At 51.5% G+C, this 16,596-nt stretch overlaps 7 protein-coding genes across 7 annotated transcripts; 3 read left to right on the top strand and 4 right to left on the bottom strand.

Moving 5' to 3' along the window:
• Positions 1 to 469: 469 nt before the first annotated feature.
• BO95DRAFT_351196 (glycerol-3-phosphate dehydrogenase family protein) lies at positions 470 to 1,851 on the bottom strand (the record flags this gene model as incomplete). Its single annotated transcript, XM_025582076.1, has 3 exons — positions 470 to 525; positions 585 to 1,717; positions 1,790 to 1,851. 3 exons carry the CDS (start codon positions 1,849 to 1,851, stop codon positions 470 to 472), a joined length of 1,251 nt encoding a protein of 416 aa, XP_025447412.1.
• Positions 1,852 to 2,658: 807 nt separating this feature from the next.
• Positions 2,659 to 3,330, top strand: BO95DRAFT_403571 (FAM207/SLX9 family protein; the record flags this gene model as incomplete). The annotated part of the gene is made up of 2 exons (XM_025583929.1): positions 2,659 to 2,739; positions 2,806 to 3,330. The coding sequence occupies exons 1-2, from the start codon at positions 2,737 to 2,739 to the stop codon at positions 3,328 to 3,330; spliced, it is 528 nt and encodes a 175-aa protein (XP_025447411.1). The 5' UTR covers positions 2,659 to 2,736.
• A 788-nt stretch (positions 3,331 to 4,118) lies between these two features.
• Positions 4,119 to 6,402, top strand: BO95DRAFT_438148 (putative ATP-dependent Clp protease). The gene is made up of 2 exons (XM_025585443.1): positions 4,119 to 4,687; positions 4,757 to 6,402. The coding sequence occupies exons 1-2, from the start codon at positions 4,243 to 4,245 to the stop codon at positions 6,175 to 6,177; spliced, it is 1,866 nt and encodes a 621-aa protein (XP_025447410.1). The 5' UTR covers positions 4,119 to 4,242; the 3' UTR covers positions 6,178 to 6,402.
• Positions 6,403 to 6,624: 222 nt separating this feature from the next.
• On the bottom strand, positions 6,625 to 10,249 carry BO95DRAFT_510422 (putative Chromo domain protein Chp1p). Its single transcript, XM_025591349.1, has 4 exons — positions 8,763 to 10,249; positions 7,779 to 8,645; positions 7,385 to 7,719; positions 6,625 to 7,288 (listed from the first exon to the last, which is right to left on the bottom strand). Exons 1-4 carry the CDS (start codon positions 9,867 to 9,869, stop codon positions 6,709 to 6,711), a joined length of 2,889 nt encoding a protein of 962 aa, XP_025447409.1. The 5' UTR covers positions 9,870 to 10,249; the 3' UTR covers positions 6,625 to 6,708.
• A 169-nt stretch (positions 10,250 to 10,418) lies between these two features.
• Positions 10,419 to 12,053, top strand: BO95DRAFT_438145 (Rab family GTPase). The gene is made up of 6 exons (XM_025585442.1): positions 10,419 to 10,483; positions 10,625 to 10,775; positions 10,844 to 10,856; positions 10,988 to 11,377; positions 11,457 to 11,537; positions 11,594 to 12,053. Exons 2-6 carry the CDS (start codon positions 10,755 to 10,757, stop codon positions 11,722 to 11,724), a joined length of 636 nt encoding a protein of 211 aa, XP_025447408.1. The 5' UTR covers positions 10,419 to 10,483; positions 10,625 to 10,754; the 3' UTR covers positions 11,725 to 12,053.
• Positions 12,054 to 13,214: 1,161 nt separating this feature from the next.
• On the bottom strand, positions 13,215 to 14,797 carry BO95DRAFT_379140 (F-box domain protein). The gene is made up of 2 exons (XM_025583312.1): positions 14,528 to 14,797; positions 13,215 to 14,465 (listed from the first exon to the last, which is right to left on the bottom strand). The coding sequence occupies exon 2, from the start codon at positions 14,444 to 14,446 to the stop codon at positions 13,355 to 13,357; it is 1,092 nt and encodes a 363-aa protein (XP_025447407.1). The 5' UTR covers positions 14,447 to 14,465; positions 14,528 to 14,797; the 3' UTR covers positions 13,215 to 13,354.
• Positions 14,798 to 15,123: 326 nt separating this feature from the next.
• On the bottom strand, positions 15,124 to 16,506 carry BO95DRAFT_403556 (ribosome biogenesis protein BRX1). Its single transcript, XM_025583928.1, has 2 exons — positions 16,241 to 16,506; positions 15,124 to 16,160 (listed from the first exon to the last, which is right to left on the bottom strand). Exons 1-2 carry the CDS (start codon positions 16,471 to 16,473, stop codon positions 15,317 to 15,319), a joined length of 1,077 nt encoding a protein of 358 aa, XP_025447406.1. The 5' UTR covers positions 16,474 to 16,506; the 3' UTR covers positions 15,124 to 15,316.
• Positions 16,507 to 16,596: the final 90 nt, after the last annotated feature.

The following is a 16,596-nucleotide window of genomic DNA, read 5'->3' as shown; positions in this document are numbered from 1 at the left end:
ATGTTGGCAGACTGTAGTACAAAAGTATTGTGCAGTACAGTACTCTGTCTCGTGTTCCATATTTAGTCATATTTACCTGTATTAAGAATCATCGTAGCCCGAATTGCGGTAAATATAGTATAGAACAAGCCAGTGTCATAAAGGTCTATGGTCATCTATCTATGTGCATGGAAAAATAACGGTGAGAAGTTCAACAACAGGTCAGAAAGTAAACAAAGGATATAAACCCATTTTAGAACGTAGTGGCTGGAGAGAAAAGAGAGCAAGAAGGGGTATGTCGTATGTGCGTTGTGTCCTTCCGTCTTTACAACCGCGCGCTGAAGATAGCCTGGTTTGCGCCAACGCTCGTCGCTTCGTCCGTTTCCGTGTATGTTGGAGTAATCGGCTTTCTGTTATAAGATTGAAAGAAACATTTCCCAATGAATTAACAACAAGAACATAGCCAAAGGGACATGTCATCAGGTCTCATTTACCGCTCGATGAATGATGGAATATCTTCCACCGACATAGCTCCCGTGAGAACACCTACCAAAGGTTAGTTGTCTGGGGGTGTTAAGGGTCAGAACTTAGAAGAGGTGACTTACGGTAGACTGCAGTCAGCAAGGGGAATTCATCCTCCATGCCCTGCTTCTTCAGAAAGTTGTTCACTTCAATTGCAGTCAAAGTGCCCTGGAGCTTTTGGCCGTTCAGCTCAGTCTCTTCGACCTCTTCAATTGACTGCTTCCTTTCCACACTGAGCTTTGCGCAGCGGAAGTTACGGCCACCGCTGCAACTCGTGATCAGATCGGCAACGCCTGCACTTTCCTCAGTGAAGGTCCGAGTCTCGATGGTCGCGCCAAAGAACTTCTCGCCGAACTTGACCATCTCAAGAAGCCCAACCCGCATGATAGCAGCCTTGGCATTATCGCCCCATCCCATGCCGACTACCCAGCCGGCAGCGACCGCGACGACATTCTTCAGAGCACCACCAAGGGAGACTCCAGCAACGTCATTCACTACACGAATATGGAAGTAAGGACGATGGAACAGGGACTTGAGAACAGCATGATCGACTGGAGGGAACTCGGATGGTAGAGCCTGCAGCTTCACCTGGGAAAGCTGGCCAGATACATCCTTGTGTTCGAAGTGAACAAGGTTCTCAGAAGACGCAGAGGGAGAGCGGTTGGGCGAAGGAGCCTTGGAATCCAGGTGTGGGGGATCGTAGGCAATGCTGGACTCGGACCATTTCTCTTGCGCCACTTCACTGGCGATGTTGGCACCAGAAAGAGCACCGCAATAGATCCCCAGGATTTTGCCAATCGTTTCCGAGAAGAGGCTGATTCCTTCCTCGTTCACATCCACGCCCTTGATGCAGGATATACCCCGCGCATACGGCACAATCTTGCCCTTAATCTGTTCACAAGTCTTGATGATAAATTGATGAGGGAGGTTAAAGACAAGGATCGTGCTGTCCTTGACAGCATCCACCACAGATGGATTAGCGTGCAAGTTCTCCGGCAGAGTGATTCCGGGGAGGTATTTCACGTTCTCGTGAACGGTGTTGATGATGTCCGTCAGGTTCTGTGGCCCTTGGCACAATGGAGAGGAGGCGTTGTAGTGGCGTGAGTCCTTGGCGATTTCGACCTTCTCCTCAAAAACCCACATCTGAACATCTTTCTCGAAGATGGCAGGGTTGCTGGCAGTGTTTTCGGCGACGATTTTGGCGATAGCGGTACCCCTTTCGCCTTGTTAGCACCCAGTAACCCCTACTTACTCTTATTAAAGCGAGAGCGCGACCAAGTGTACATACCAGTTTCCTGAGCCGATCACAGCAACCCGGTGCTTGCGCTGATAAGGTCCAAGAGAGCCCATTGTCGTGTGATTGTCCAGAAGTTCACCAGACCGTCGAAAATGTGTGTAGGAGAAGTGCCGAACGGGGTGGGAAAATGAGGGATTAAAGTTTCTTGAAGGAGCAGAAAGCGGCGAGGCCCTCGGAGGTAACAAAGTAGGAAGGAGGCGCTGGGGTGTTTGGGGCCGAGGTAGAATCACAAGTGTCTTCCAGCAAGGTGGACGAGACCAGCGGCGTGATATAAGGCGGACTGGGGACTGCATCCACATGCAAAGGTCACAAATGAGATCAGTGAAGTTGGTCTGCCGAAGTGTGGTGGGTGGCAGTGTGGCTCCCTGATGTAAGAGCAAGATAAAGGGACGGGTTCGATAGCCGTAATTGTGGATCTCCTCCTTCCCAATTGAAGATACAAAGGACCTCGGAGGCTTGAGGGAAAATACTGATGGAAAGATGACGATCAAAACATTCCCTGGGATTTTCTGTACAACATCAACCCAGTTTTGGTTTAGCAGTGTTAGCAGTAGTGTAAGAACTTCCCCACCGATGAGAGATCTGTATCAGGTTGTTCAACCAACGAGAAACAGGCTTGTTGGACAGAATCTGACCGAGAGGATTTGCCTCCGACCGACCAGCCAAGAAGGAACCACGCTAATCATGTGCCAATGAAGTCCGAGGCCTTTTACGGCTCTTCCGATTCGGGGGAGAAAGTCGGAGACTGACAACAACCCGGGCGGTGAACGCAGGGGCTCGAACAATTTGTTGCACTATTCCACAAGAGGCTTGATTCCAAAAAATAGTCGGCAGTTTCAACAATTTATTATCAATTATACCTAATAATCACGAGCACATGCGACTGAACTCTTCCCCCCTCTTTTCCAGTTCAGTAAGAGAGAATAGATCGCACAGTCATGGTCAGTCGATTCGACTCCACTATTCGCTGCAGAATTGCCCCCTGACAGGTCGAATTATCATTTTAGGCCCCCATCAGACCGGCAAAGAAACAGGATGTCGTCAAGAAGCCCGCCAGCGGGAGTGGCACCTTTCCTACAAACTCGAGTCTCTTCGATGAATTTCGCACGACTAAGAAAGACAAACGCTTGATCAAGCATGCCAGCTTCGTTTCAAAGATTGAGAAGAGCTCGAATAAGAACCACAAACGGCGACGTGCCTCGAAAAAACTCGTCACAAATCTGGACTCCCTGGCGGATGCCCTACCCGAAACCGAGGAAGACTTGAAGAATTCGAGCAACCAGGTGAACATCATCAAGCAGAAGACTCTGAAACATAAGAAGGGTGCTCAGAAGCGCAAAGAGAAGCTAGAGAAGGTCGAACGAGACAGATTCGCAATGAACATGGCACAGCTGTCAAGCATGGAGACGGCTGCTTCGTCGAACGCCAATGCGACCCCCGACGCCAATGCAGGAACCAGTCGATGGGCAGCATTGCGAAACTTCATCTCTCAGACAATGGAACAACAACCTGCCTTCAAGACGAATCAATGAGATACACGGAGGGAGACATTGGAGGCGCAGGCGTCTCGGTAGCAGCTGGGTCAGAGAATCTGCTTTGCTTGGAATAAAGCGAGCATTCAGTCGAGAGCTACTCGGTGAAGGGATCTCCAGATGCAATTTTATGCCCCAATCGTGATGATTATTCTTGGCTCATCTTGCTCAAAGTCACTCATAGGGTCTGCATCGAAACGATTTGGACGTTTGAGCAGCCACGGCCACAAAATTCGAAATCGGAGTTCGTGCACTGCGACTTGACAAGTAAGAGACACACGCATGCTCAGGCATGGAATGTTGTGTTTACATATCAGCTCGGCGCATCTCCATCGTTCACTGAGTTTAAAAGACGGGCGCAGGACGATTGAAATCATGCTGCAACTTGTTTGTGTGCTGAAATTTCTTGTCAAATGACTCAAAAATTTTACATGACTTCGATTTGGCCATATGACTGATCAAGGAATCAGAGGTTTTCTATGCATATCCAAAATACTTTTGTATTGTTGTTTCACTCGTTCAGGTTGTTGTCCGGAATGTGACGGGAGGATTCTATTGTCGCCTGGTCTGGCGTATCCGTAGCCCAATTCAGCATCTAAGGCAGTTAGACTAAAAAAGTCTTACGTTGGCAGACATCGCTTGATATCAACAAAATACAAACCCTATTCAGTCCGTACAATCCAGACCACGTCATCTGCGGATAGCATCGTTTGATAAGCATCACGTGCTGCGGGGAAAGCTATCGGTTCGGTTGATTGTATCTTATCTGCCACCATCGGAAGCGACGTCTCCGAGAGCTCCTGTCCTATCTCTCCAGGCTTCTTCTCCCATCTCCTCTATTCAAAGCTTATAATATCCACCCGGAGAGGATTAGATTAGAGCATCGTCTGTACTTGTCCCATCCTCACGGTCATGCTGCGGTCGCCTCTTCGGGCGTGCGGTTCCCCTAGGGTGCACCGCTACTCTGTCCTCCGCTATCGGCATGCGCCGAACTCGCAATACCAAGGCAATGGTCGCGGGTTCACAAATTCTTCAGCAACATATCCCACACTTTCTCAATTTGATCGATCGGACTTCACCAGTCAGCCATGGACCGGAAGTTATGAAGCAGGGTTGCCAACAGCTGGGCCTCTCGGGTCTACTCCGGCCTTCGGGGCCCCGCGGGTCACGCCGAGATCCTTGAAACAGTATCTAGATCAGTTTGTCGTGGGACAAGATCGTGCCAAGAGAATATTGAGCGTTGCTGTGTTCAATCATTACCAACGAGTGCAAGAGCTGCAAAGGCGAGAAGAGGAAAACGCAGAGTCACTGGCCAAGCGCGCACGCAGGGAGGCACTCGAGCGCCACCCGGTCGAGGGTAAGACATCCGCAGTCACTTTACGAGCCAAGAATCTAGGTCTTTCGATAAACTCTAACTTGCATACAGATGAATTTCCAGGTCAACAACGAACCGTCCCTCTCCCTCCGAACGCGGATCTACTTGCGCCCACGACGGCCCCGGTTGAACTTGAAGACTCGCCAGACTCGTCGCCACTGCAGCTAGAGAAGTCGAATATTCTACTCCTGGGACCATCGGGTGTTGGCAAAACGTTGATGGCAAAGACATTAGCAAGGATCTTGTCGGTCCCATTCAGCATCTCCGATTGCACTCCGTTCACCCAAGCCGGCTACATCGGCGAAGATGCGGATGTCTGCGTTCAACGGCTGTTGGCCGCGGCGAATTACGATGTGGAGCAGGCCGAACGAGGCATAATTGTCCTGGACGAGGTGGACAAGCTTGCAGCCACGAAGATCAGCCACGGCAAAGATGTCAGTGGCGAAGGAGTACAGCAAGCTCTTCTGAAGCTTATCGAGGGTACAACCGTCCAGGTCCAAGCGAAGCAGGAGAGGAGCGCGCCTCGCGTCAACAACACCCCGAACACATATCCGTCGAACAGCCCTTTGGGCAACTCCCCGTTCACCCCACCTGGAGGGGGACATAGTCCGCAGAAGGGAGAGGTCTACAATGTGCGTACCGATAACATCCTCTTCATCTTCTCCGGTGCTTTTGTCGGCTTGCACAAGGTCGTCATGGATAGGATAGCCCGTGGCTCAATCGGCTTCGGTCAGCCGGTTCGGGCGCAGTCAGGCTCCTCCGAGCGTGCAAGGGAATCAGGCTCGGCGAATAATAACCAACCGGTTCCCATTCTCCCTGGCTCCGAGGAGGAAGCACTCTACCAAAAACACCTCCCCTTTTTCAACTCCGCCGCATCCGCATCACCCAACGGCGAGCCAGCCTATTTCAACGCCCTAGACCTATTGAACCCAACAGACTTGCAGAATTACGGGTTCATCCCGGAGTTAGTGGGTCGGGTTCCGGTCACAGCTGCACTATCAGCGCTGACGGTCCCGTTACTCGTCCGCATTCTCACCGAACCTCGCAACTCCCTACTCGCCCAGTACACGACCCTCTTCTCTCTTTCCGGCATCGAGCTCCGCTTCACAACGCCCGCGTTGCACAAGGTCGCCGCCAACGCATTCAACATGGGAACAGGCGCCCGCGCTCTCCGAACCGAGCTCGAGACGATCCTCAGCGACGCGATGTTCGAAACCCCGGGCTCCAGCGTCAAATTCGTGCTGGTCACCGAATCCGTGGCGGAGCGCAAGGAGAAGCCGATCTATCTGTCCCGCGGGCAAGGCGGGCGCTTCCATTCTCTCATCGCCGCCGAGGAAAGTAAATGGGAGGAGAGGCTGCGGCGCGAGAAGAAAGCCAAGACCAAGGACAAACAGCCCAAGCCGCAGACTTCGCCTGAGATGCATGCAATCTCAAACTTCAAGGAATACCGTAACCGAGCAGCTGGCTTCTGAGGAGAGGCTGATGATCCTTGGTCCGCTCACATCCTCGTTATCTCCATCTTCTATCCCTATCTCCCTCTCCGTGTAGGTTTCCACATGCAGCGATTGGCCTTTTCTGTTTGGTTCGTTTGGCGCCGGGGCAGTTGGGCTTGCACAGTTTCTATCTCAAAGTAGTCCTTTATTTTGTATTTCCCGTATGCGAATATGCATCCTCTTGTGAATATCATGATATCATTTGTACTGTTTCCTCCCTCCTTGGGGTCCTCAAAACGAGAAACCCAACAGATGCTTAAGAATATTTCAACAGTAAGAATGGAACGGACTTGTAAGCTTTAAAGGGTATTTCTAACTTCCTCAGGTACATTTTATAACAAAAACAACTCCACGCTGAAATGTGTAACATGAGCCTTTTTGAATATTTGCATGAGAAGGGGCTGTTTTCAGGTTTTTTTTTTTGTTCAGATTAAAGGAGCTTTCCGAAAACTTGTGGCCACCAATAACATTCACGATCGGCTTTAGCATCGAAACAGAGTGTGCGATGCTTCATTGATAAGGCTCGGGATAGTTATACTGCGCCGACGCCGAGTTCATTATTTGCGTGAGCCTTGAAGCTTTGTGTTCAGTGGGCGCCGCACGAAGGCCGCCCGGAGTACGCGGCGTGTAAGGCGATGCTGCCTGATGGCTGTGGTGGTCCTTTGCTCCGCCCTGCGAACCGGGCTTCTCGGTCAGCTTGCTCCAATAGTACCTGTAGTCGATCTGGAAGGATTCGATGAATTCCCTCGCGCCGTGTTTGAGCTCGATGTGGTTCCACTCCGCCCACCGCGGGACCTTCAGGCCGGGGCTGGTGACGACCACGAATCGACGGTACAAATGGTTATTGACGAGGGCCCATCCGGCGAAGAATTCGATCAGGTGGTCGGCATCGAGGTGCGCGCGCGACAGGCCGGCGGGGATGTCGGGGTTGTCTTTCTCGGTACGCGACCCGTAGCCCTGGAGTTTGGGAGGGGAGATGGCGTTGCTTTCGAAGTACTCGTCGGTGGAGCCTGATAGGATTTCGCCGGAGGCAGTGTTGTAGGCGGAGGGGACGCAGAGTTGCGAGATCAGACGGTACATGGTTAACCAACTGGGTTTTGGAAAGGGGTGAATGATTGTTAGCTTTCGCGTGATGCTGCTGTCGGAGGGAGAGGGTAGGCCAGGTTGCTGGGTCGCAGGAACTCACTTTTCTTGATCCGCCTGTGGACTGGTTTCGTGTTGCTGGAGAACCCAGTTCAGGACATCAGGGCGGAACATCATCTTCCAATACCCCGGGATCTTCTTCCTCATCCAATCGTTCATCCAGGCAAGCAAGACGATCGTGCCATGCTGCTCACGCACCATGAATTCCTCGGTCATCAAGATGACGCAGCCGTGGGGAAATATGCGTTGAAAGTGAGAAGGATGGTCGGCGAATTGCAGCGGCTTGACCAACGAAACGCTCCAAAAACCGACGGAGGATTTTCCGAGGAGTTGTTTGAGGAATGGAAGTGTGTGGAAGGCCGCAAAGCTCTCGTGGAACTATTGAACAGTCAGCTCAGAAGCGAAGTTGAAGCGAACCAGGTCTAGAGGACACATACGAACACGACTCCGTTAGAGACTGTCCGCGCAAACTTCTCCCAGTCCCCCTCATACCGGCTGGAGTATATGACTGGGTTGTAATGTTTGAGGAACTCGGCCAACAGCTGAAACTCTTCGGCATGAATCGGATCTTCCGGGTACATAAGGTATAGTACCTTTGCTAATTGAGTTTTCGACCCTGCATTCACCTTGACCAAAGTCTCAAAATTCACTTCAAATTGTTTTTTGAAGACATTCTTCAGATTAAGCTCATCATCAGTGAGAGATTTCTTCTGTTCAAGAGCCGGTGGTGGCCCTTCATGATCGATATCCATTGCTTCAAATCCAGCGGGTTCTGGTAGAGAAGGGTCGGTATCGATGTCTTCGAGTAAATTCGGTAGGCTGGGCCCGTTCACAGTAGCCTCTGCTACGTGTTGGTCAGGGGACATGTGACGTTTTGAAGCGTTCTCTGTCACGGTTCGATCTTTCATGGATCTTGTCAACTCCCTTTTGGTCTCTTCACACCCCTCTGTGATTGACAAATGGTCGGATCTATTCAAATTCTCGGCCGATCCGGTGATCTCGGTTTCAGGATATCGTGGGGTTGACTTTTGAACGTGTGCGTTATGGTGAAGTTGCTCAATGGAATTCAGGGATTCTCTAACATGAATGTGAAGATACACATCGGGGATGTCCTTGCGTAGATTGCTCAGATCTCGAAAGCCGAGTGATTCGGGAGGGTAAGCGAGAAACGCCAGCCCCACTCTCTCAAAGTTGTATATAGCCACAGTGTTTTCTTGCTTGAGGTCTTGTGACATTAGGCGGATATCGGGTGTGGTATCGTCATATCCTTCGATCCAACCAACATCATAGGCTCTGCCCATTGCCTGGAACTCGATCAAAATCAGTTATCAAGCCATGCCGTTGGGTTTATAGATTAAAACGGAGAGGTGGGCTTAAGTTGACGTGCTTTGAGACCAAAGAACACGTAACATGACACTCACATTCGAAGCTATTGTTTGGTATTGATTCAATGTACAGACATGTTGAAACCAAATGTCAAGGCTGTGGCCTCTCTTGTGCCTAAGAAGCTGACCTCTTATCTTTGACCCGAGGCCACAAAGCCTAGCGGCGCCTATAATCCTTTTATCCGGACCGTATAGAATCCGAACTAACAGCTCGCCAAAGCCTACAAGCCGTAGACCTGACGGGGTCATGATTTTTTTCGCTCGAGGTGGTCTGCCCGAAAATGGTTCATGGCCCCGTTTGTTGCGCGTTTCCCCCGGCTCAATCACTCGAGTGGTATTTTCTTCCAGCTTTTCAGGAGACCTATTGCGGTAAGACCCAGAGGCTGCTGAATCAGATACAGGTGCGGGTTGTATGTCTGAAATGCGTTCGGTGGCTCTAGTAGGGGCGATGGGAGGGTTCTCAGGCCACTCTGATGGTCGTCTCAGGTCCAAGCCGTCAAGGACAGGATCTAATTCTTTGGTTCTGGCCTTCTGGTGCCAATACTTCGATGATAGATTTGGAAACCATTTGCCTGAATTCATACTCGTGCTCGCATGGAGAGAGCTCCGACGCTGCGGATGAGCTTGAGGTGGCTTGCCACCGCCGAACAAGACCGGAGGTACTTCCTGGTGAACGCGCCTCTGTGCCGGTACCCCTGGACCGCTGGAATGGCGTCGAGACAAAGGTTTCTGTAGAGGTCGCTGTGAATCAGTTTTCTGCGCAGCTTTGCTTGTCCCAGCTGATGCTCCTAGCCTTCGTCTCTTAGCTTCGCGTCTGCGCTTGCGGTCCTCTCTCCTTTCTTCAAAGTCTTCCATATATTGCAGCCAGGCATCTACATCAAAACTCTTGCACTTTCCTGCTGCGATATCTGTGTTTTTCCGACGCCAGTCGAGGATTGTTTGCCCATCACTGAAGGCATCGGCAGGTTCCCAGGAGTTCCTCTCAGGAGGATAGCCAGCCCATTGCACCAGATAGCGGACACCGTCCTCGAAGCGCTGCTCAGCTAGGACTTGCTCGACTTCATATTCCGATTTTGGCTCACTCTCAACCGTCGAAGTGAGCGAAATGTCATCCTCAGCCTCATCTTCTTGGCGGGGAACCATTTTACTTTCTGCAAAGTGAGGCCAGAATGAATACAGCGCTGGAACGTCTCTAGTGCATGGGAGCTGGTGATTGCCAGTCCAACTTGGAACAAATGAGGTGAGATCCTAACATGGATCTGGCCGCATTGAGCAACGCTTTCCTAAGTCAGGTTCTGAGGTTCTGAGAGTTTAGTCCACGGTGAATGACGGGGCAGTCTCTTGTGGGGACCGGTCGGAATATAGATCGGTTTCCTACTAGTAATATGGCAGACCAATGAGTAGTTGCAGGAAAGAGTTGTAGCTGATATTCGTGGAGAAATTGAACACTGCGAGTTGAGGCGATCCCCTTTATTGGGTGAGTAAATAGATACTAGATACTTCGGGAACCCCCTGCCGCGTGCAGCACACTGCATCAACTTGGTATTTTGAGTCGCAAGTTTGTTGCTGGGGACGATAAAGATGATGGGATCACGTGACAAGGGCACTAATCCCGAAGAGGCGACAGTCCAGTCGGGAATCGGTAGGGGAGGAAGAGGTGGACGGAGAGAGAGAGAGACTAACCAGGAGAGAGAGAGAGAGAGTCTGGATAACCTCCTAATCTCCCTTCCCCGGTGTCCACCCCTTAGACTTTCCCGGTAAGTTGCTCTTGTTGCCTTGTGGATTTAAGACTCTTATCTGCGCACCCTGCTGTGTTCCTCTCTCTCCCTCTTCTCTTTATTATTGCAGAGATTAGGTAGTGAAGTACTAATCAGAGCACTGCTGCCCCTCGTTTCCAGAAAGTGAGATTCAACTGCTGTCGGTTTTCCCGTGAATCGCCTGCCACACACCCCAAAACACATCGAAAACTCTCCCCGTTTTATAAATCTTACCTGTACCAGAGCTTAGAGAGCTCACAAAATACCCATTATGGCTAACGACGAGTATGATGTGAGTGACCCCTTTCATCTAATCCTTTACTCGTTGGCAGGCCTGTAATTGACGAATGTCGCTGGCAGTTCCTCTTCAAAGGTAAAGTTGCCACTCTTATTCCCCCCCGCCCCCGGCGTAGTCGCCTCTCGTCACCGTTCCCTATCAAGCAGATCGCGTTCGTGTCAGGATCTCGGCTGACGTGCGACGGCTTCCTTCGTTTCTCTGAACAGTTGTCCTCATTGGAGACTCCGGTGTTGGAAAGTCCAACCTCTTGAGTCGATTTACTCGCAACGAGTTCAACCTGGACTCCAAGTCCACCATCGGTGTTGAATTCGCAACCCGCTCCATCCAAGTCGATTCGAAGACGATCAAGGCGCAGATTTGGGATACTGCTGGTCAGGAACGTTACCGTGCCATTACGTCCGCTTACTACCGTGGTGCCGTTGGTGCCTTGCTCGTCTACGATATCAGCAAGCACCAAACCTACGACAATGTCAACCGGTGGTTGAAGGAGCTTCGCGACCATGCTGACTCTAACATCGTTATCATGCTGGTCGGTAACAAGAGCGATTTGAGACACCTGCGCGCTGTGCCCACGGAAGAGGCCAAGCAATTTGCCAGTACGTGGATGTCCTTTGTTCATCGGGCTGGACATGCTCCTTTGTCAAGCGGGCTAGTATGCTGATGATATTCCGACAGGCGAGAACAACCTTTCCTTCATTGAAACGTCCGCTCTCGACGCAAGCAACGTCGAGCTTGCTTTCCAGAACATCCTCACAGGTACGCTTTCGCCACGCATCCATGCGCCTGCTTCTTGACGCTGACCCTCTTTGCAGAGATCTACCGTATCGTCTCCAGCAAGGCTCTGGAGGGCGGTGACGCGGGCCAGACCGTCCTGGGCGACCGTCGCGACATGGTGAGGATTGAGCAGTCGGATACCTCCGAGACCAAGCAGGGATGCTGTTAAAGAAACCATGACATCGGGGAATGTGTGACATGCCAACCGAAACGATTTTATTTTGTGATGTGATAATTGAACGGTCTTGAGCTCTCTTTCTGTCTGTTACTTAGCCTCCTGGAGATGATACACAAGAGGAACGTCGTTAGGAATGGCATTTGGGGTTATGGACATGGTCTGGCGGTGTTTGCTGGACATCACAATACTCCCGACACCTTGTTTCTGGCACCTTTTTACGTCGTCGACTTTTATTCTTTTTCTATTTTTGTGTCTGTGGTTTGCACCTCATACTTTTCTTTCTATACTCTAAAGATGACGAAATTGAATATTCTTGTGGATCTTCCTTGCGTTCTGCCCCTTGCATGTTATCTGTCCCACCAGGTTTTGAAGCCCTGATATGGCTTGCCCCCCTCAATGACGTGTAGATTTCCCGAAGCATGTGAAGTTAGTGAGTCAAGGGAGGAGAGGAAGCAATTTTGAGCACAGAAAGCCATTGTCCATTCTCTCTACCTTGCAACAGGCTATCATCCCAAGGACCGAGACCCTGGGCGAGAGTTTCACACAGCATCGCGTCCACCCGCCTATATTACGTTCCTCTTCTTTCCCGTCCTCGCCAGTTGTCCCAGGCCATGGTCGAACGAAGCGGCCCACATCCTCGCCGCGGGAGCCCCACGAGGCATTTCCGTTCCTGCTCCATTTTCCGTACGTTAGCTGGATGCATTTATGAGTATGCAATTCAATAATACTCAAATCCCAGCCTGCCTTGTACGGTATACTCTGCTACATAGGTATTCCACCACTCAAGCTATCAATCCAGGATACGAAGTACACGTAGAGCCATCCCTCCCCCCGTAGCAAATACACACGACGCCTCCTCCTACGCACAGTAATCCCCCAAACAACCAAAACCGGCCCCATTTTTAATTACCCGCACCCTTCCCAAAAAAGAACACACACAACAATTGAACTCCACTCCACTTGGGAATTTTAGCCCCGGTTCCAGGCGGGCTCAGCCTCAGCTCTTTTCTGCCGAATGCTATTTCCCCGTACGGTTTAGGGTGGGCTGATCAGGGGGAAGAGAGAGAGAGAGAGAGAGAAGGATGGGACGGGTTGGCCGTTGAGGTGGTTAGACAGTGCTGTGCAGTGTTCGAGTCGAGTCGCACGCGTGGACTCCCCCTCCTCGGGTGTTACCAGTGGATGCCCTGTGTTTCGTAGTGGGCTTGATTTTGTTTTTCGATTTTTTTTTTGGTGAAGTCGTGTGTGTCGCGTGGAAGTGACAGGATCTGGGGTTTAGAGTTAGGGATATGAGATTAATGTACAGTAGATGGCTGATGATTAGCCGATGTTGGGATGTTTTCGCGTTCTTAGGACTGATTTCACCCTTTGGCTATGGGCTGGAAGAAGGGTCGCCAATACCTTATGGTGTCATATATGGTCTAGATAGATTCGTGCTGGAAGGTCCAGGGATGCGTAGATGCTACATGGTCTTTGCTTGGCTTGGCTCGGCTGGAAGGGTGCTGTTTCGGGGAAGCCGCATACGAGGAAGCCGTTTAGCAACCTTGGGGCATATATTTGACTGTAGATGACAAGACACATACAATACTAGTCTATGGATTCGGCAGCCAGAACAGCACCGTTGCTAATCCCAGACGACCCCAATCCCACGATCAGCGATGGCGGCGCGAAACTCCCCAATATCCTCGCCTCGCTCCTTCATCACCCACTCCAGGGTGTCCCCGAATGTCTCCCCATTATCCCGGAACCAGTCGCCCATGTCCCGCACATAGGCCTCGACCTGTTCCTTGAGCAGGGCGTGATCCCGCAGCCACAGCACCTGACCCGGATCAAGCTTCATCATGTCCTGCACGACGTAGTAGTGCGGGATCTCATCCCCCCACCCTTCAAACCCGGGGTCGTGGAACAAATCGTTCCGGAAGCGAGATTTGTACTTGGCCGAAGATTCGAAGTTGCTCGGATGAGTAGTGTGGTAGTACCGCTCAGCCACCGGATCGGAAGGCTTTGCGAACAAACTCTGGGGGCCCGTGGGATATTCGGGCGCCGCTGCCGCCGTCGGGTAGTTGAGATGAATGTTGAACATCAACTGGTGGGTGCTCTCGGGGTATCGTTTCTTGAATTTACGCTGGATGGTCCCGTTGCTGGGGCAGATGTGGTTCTGCACGACATCCCCGATGATCGCGCGCACATCCTCGATCTCGGCCAAGTCGGCGGTGGACCAGTTGTGCAGCAGCTGCGCGCGTTCGCTGACGATATGGGGCAGGGTGCGAGTGAACCGGCTGTGGTCGTGCGTGTGAAAGGCGCGATGATACAGCCACAGACGGTAGATCGCGCGCCGGAGCCGGAATCGCTCCCCGTCGGAGAGCGTCCGGCGATTCTCGAAATCCAGCTTCCATTTTTTGAGAGGGTATATGGCCTCCCAATTCTGGGCCACGCACCCGATATGTATGATCTGTCGGAGAAGGGGGTCGGTCAGAGGTGCGGTGCGCGACACGTGCGCTGCCTGGCTGGTATTCTGAGTCACAATTTGGATGATATCATCTAGCGGGCCAAACTCGAGCTCCGCGACATTGTAGAGGATCTGTAGTTTATTGGATCGGTGGAAAACAGTGTGTAATCGACGGCACGTGGAGGCAAGGTTTATGACATCGGTGACACTTTCGCAGGAGCGGAATATATGGAGCAGAAGCTCCGCGGCTAGTATATTGAAGGACATGGTTCTGGACTATGGCTATCTTCATACGGCGTCAGCTCCATGTGAACATTAAGGCCGATCTCTGCATTGGAATATTGATACCTATTGTAGTATTTCTAAGAGAGTTTCGAGAGTGGTTTGTAGAAGATTAAATGACAAATGTCGCTGTCAAGGACAGGGCTGTCGTCGCTGCAGGCTCAATACCCCTGCGGCCGCTGTCGCAATAGCGATTCGGACCTAGATCGCGACCCCACCCCTGGGGATTACCAAAACAGATGAAAAACGGGCAGGGACCGTTGCCATAGCGTCAGGAACAGGACAAGCTCCAAGCAGCCACGATGGGCTGGGGAGTGAAACAGATGCCATGATTTCTGTTAAGGAGTAGTAGTTGCGGCGATGGCGATGCCGGCGAGGCGATAAGGAGAGGCGGGACGTCAGATCACTTGACACAATCGCCTTCCCCTTCACCCAATGCACTTGTACATATGAATACCAAAAGGGGGCAGGGAATGAGCTATTCGACATTCTGAAATTTGTAAGTTACATATGATGTATACGCTCCCTTATTCCCTATCTCTGGAGCAATTTGGAAATTTTCGAAAAAAGCCAATATGATAGCTCTCTACACAATGACTGCAAGTACACATATACAGAAGGATTACTAATAGCAACAGCCAGATAGAGGCAAGCCATGAAGTGCATTGTGGGTTCATCGAAATGAGCGCAAATTGAACGATAATGTCAAGTACTTTTATTATTGTCACACCAGACGCCTTGAAAGAGAACCATGAATGTACCCCCCCACATCAATACATATACATCCCTTCAGGATATCAGAGTCTAATAGGGCGTAGAAATAACAGAAGAAAGCGATGCGAAACAGAAAAGCGATTATGCGAACAGGTGCCGTGTGTCCAGAGCACCGGGCTTCTTCTCGCCGTCACCCAATCCCAGATTCGACCGCTTCGCGAAACGGTCCGTCTCCGCATCCCTGCGGTTGGCATGGCGGGCGGCCTTGCCAACGCGGATGTCACGGCGGACCTGGTTGGGGCTCACGTATTCCTTGTTCTCGTAGATGACAGGACCGCCAAAGCTGCCCTCCAGGATCACGATCGGCGTCAAGACAAAGCGAGGTCCAATCTCGACGAGAGAGATCTCCGGCTGTCCGTCCTTCTTCTTGGGAGCGGGCTTCGCGTCCTTGCCCTCCTCCTTCTTGCTCTCGCCCTCAGACTCCCGAATCTCATAGACGCGGATCCAGATCTTGCCATCCACACCAAAGACACCAATGATGCGGTCAACAAACGGCTTCATGCCCTTCACGCCACGCTTGGGAACGCAGAAGACACCGCGGATCATCTCCCTGATCAAACCCCGGTATTCGCTGCCGGGGGAGCTCATGAGCGGGCCCTGCTCGTCGAACGAGCGGTCGAAAACCACGAGACCCCGACCGCCCTTCAAGCAGTTTCCGCTGAACCCGGCATTCAGCTCGGCCATGGTGTGCAGGTTGTTGACGTGGAACTTGATGGTAGGTCCATTGGGAGGGCGCGCAAGCCAGAGGTACAAATCCTGACCCTGCTTACGAGCCTCGAGGAAGAAGATAACGTTGCAAGAATGAAGATCGGCGAGAGAGTTCAGGAGGAGGTTGTAGCCAGCGGTCTTCTTTTTCGTGTCGAGTTTGCTTTCCTTGTGAGTGTGGGGGAGAAGAGAGGCAAGGTCTGCGAGCAGGTGTCGGTGGCTAGAGAGGAAGTAAAAATCCACGGTTAGCAATCGGAGTCTTGTCCCTCAACTCCCAGGTTCAGATGTAGAAGAACGCACCGATAGGTTACACCTCTGGAGGTCAACATCAGGACGCGAGTCTTGGGCATGAACCCAGAAGCAAGCTGCTTCTTCGCCGCTTCAGTAGTGATTTCCTCGTCGTCTTCGCTGTCGCTCGAATCGTCGGCGTCAGCAAGGAGTTCCTCCATTTCGATATCCTCCTCATCGAGCTCCTGCTCCCGTGCAATGCGCTGGGCGGCTTTCTTTGAAACAGTTTTGTAGACGGACGCCATGGTGAATGCGATATGCTGTGGTTTGTGAAAGTCCGAATCTGTTGATCACCCGCAAAATTCAGAAGATGCCGGGCAGAATTATTTTTTGGTCTACACCGCCTTTGATGATCAGCATCACGTGAC

This window comes from Aspergillus brunneoviolaceus, assembly GCF_003184695.1.
Source record: "Aspergillus brunneoviolaceus CBS 621.78 unplaced genomic scaffold BO95scaffold_3, whole genome shotgun sequence".
Classification (NCBI taxonomy): Eukaryota; Fungi; Ascomycota; class Eurotiomycetes; order Eurotiales; family Aspergillaceae; genus Aspergillus; species Aspergillus brunneoviolaceus.
This window is presented reverse-complemented; position numbering and strand designations above follow the sequence as displayed.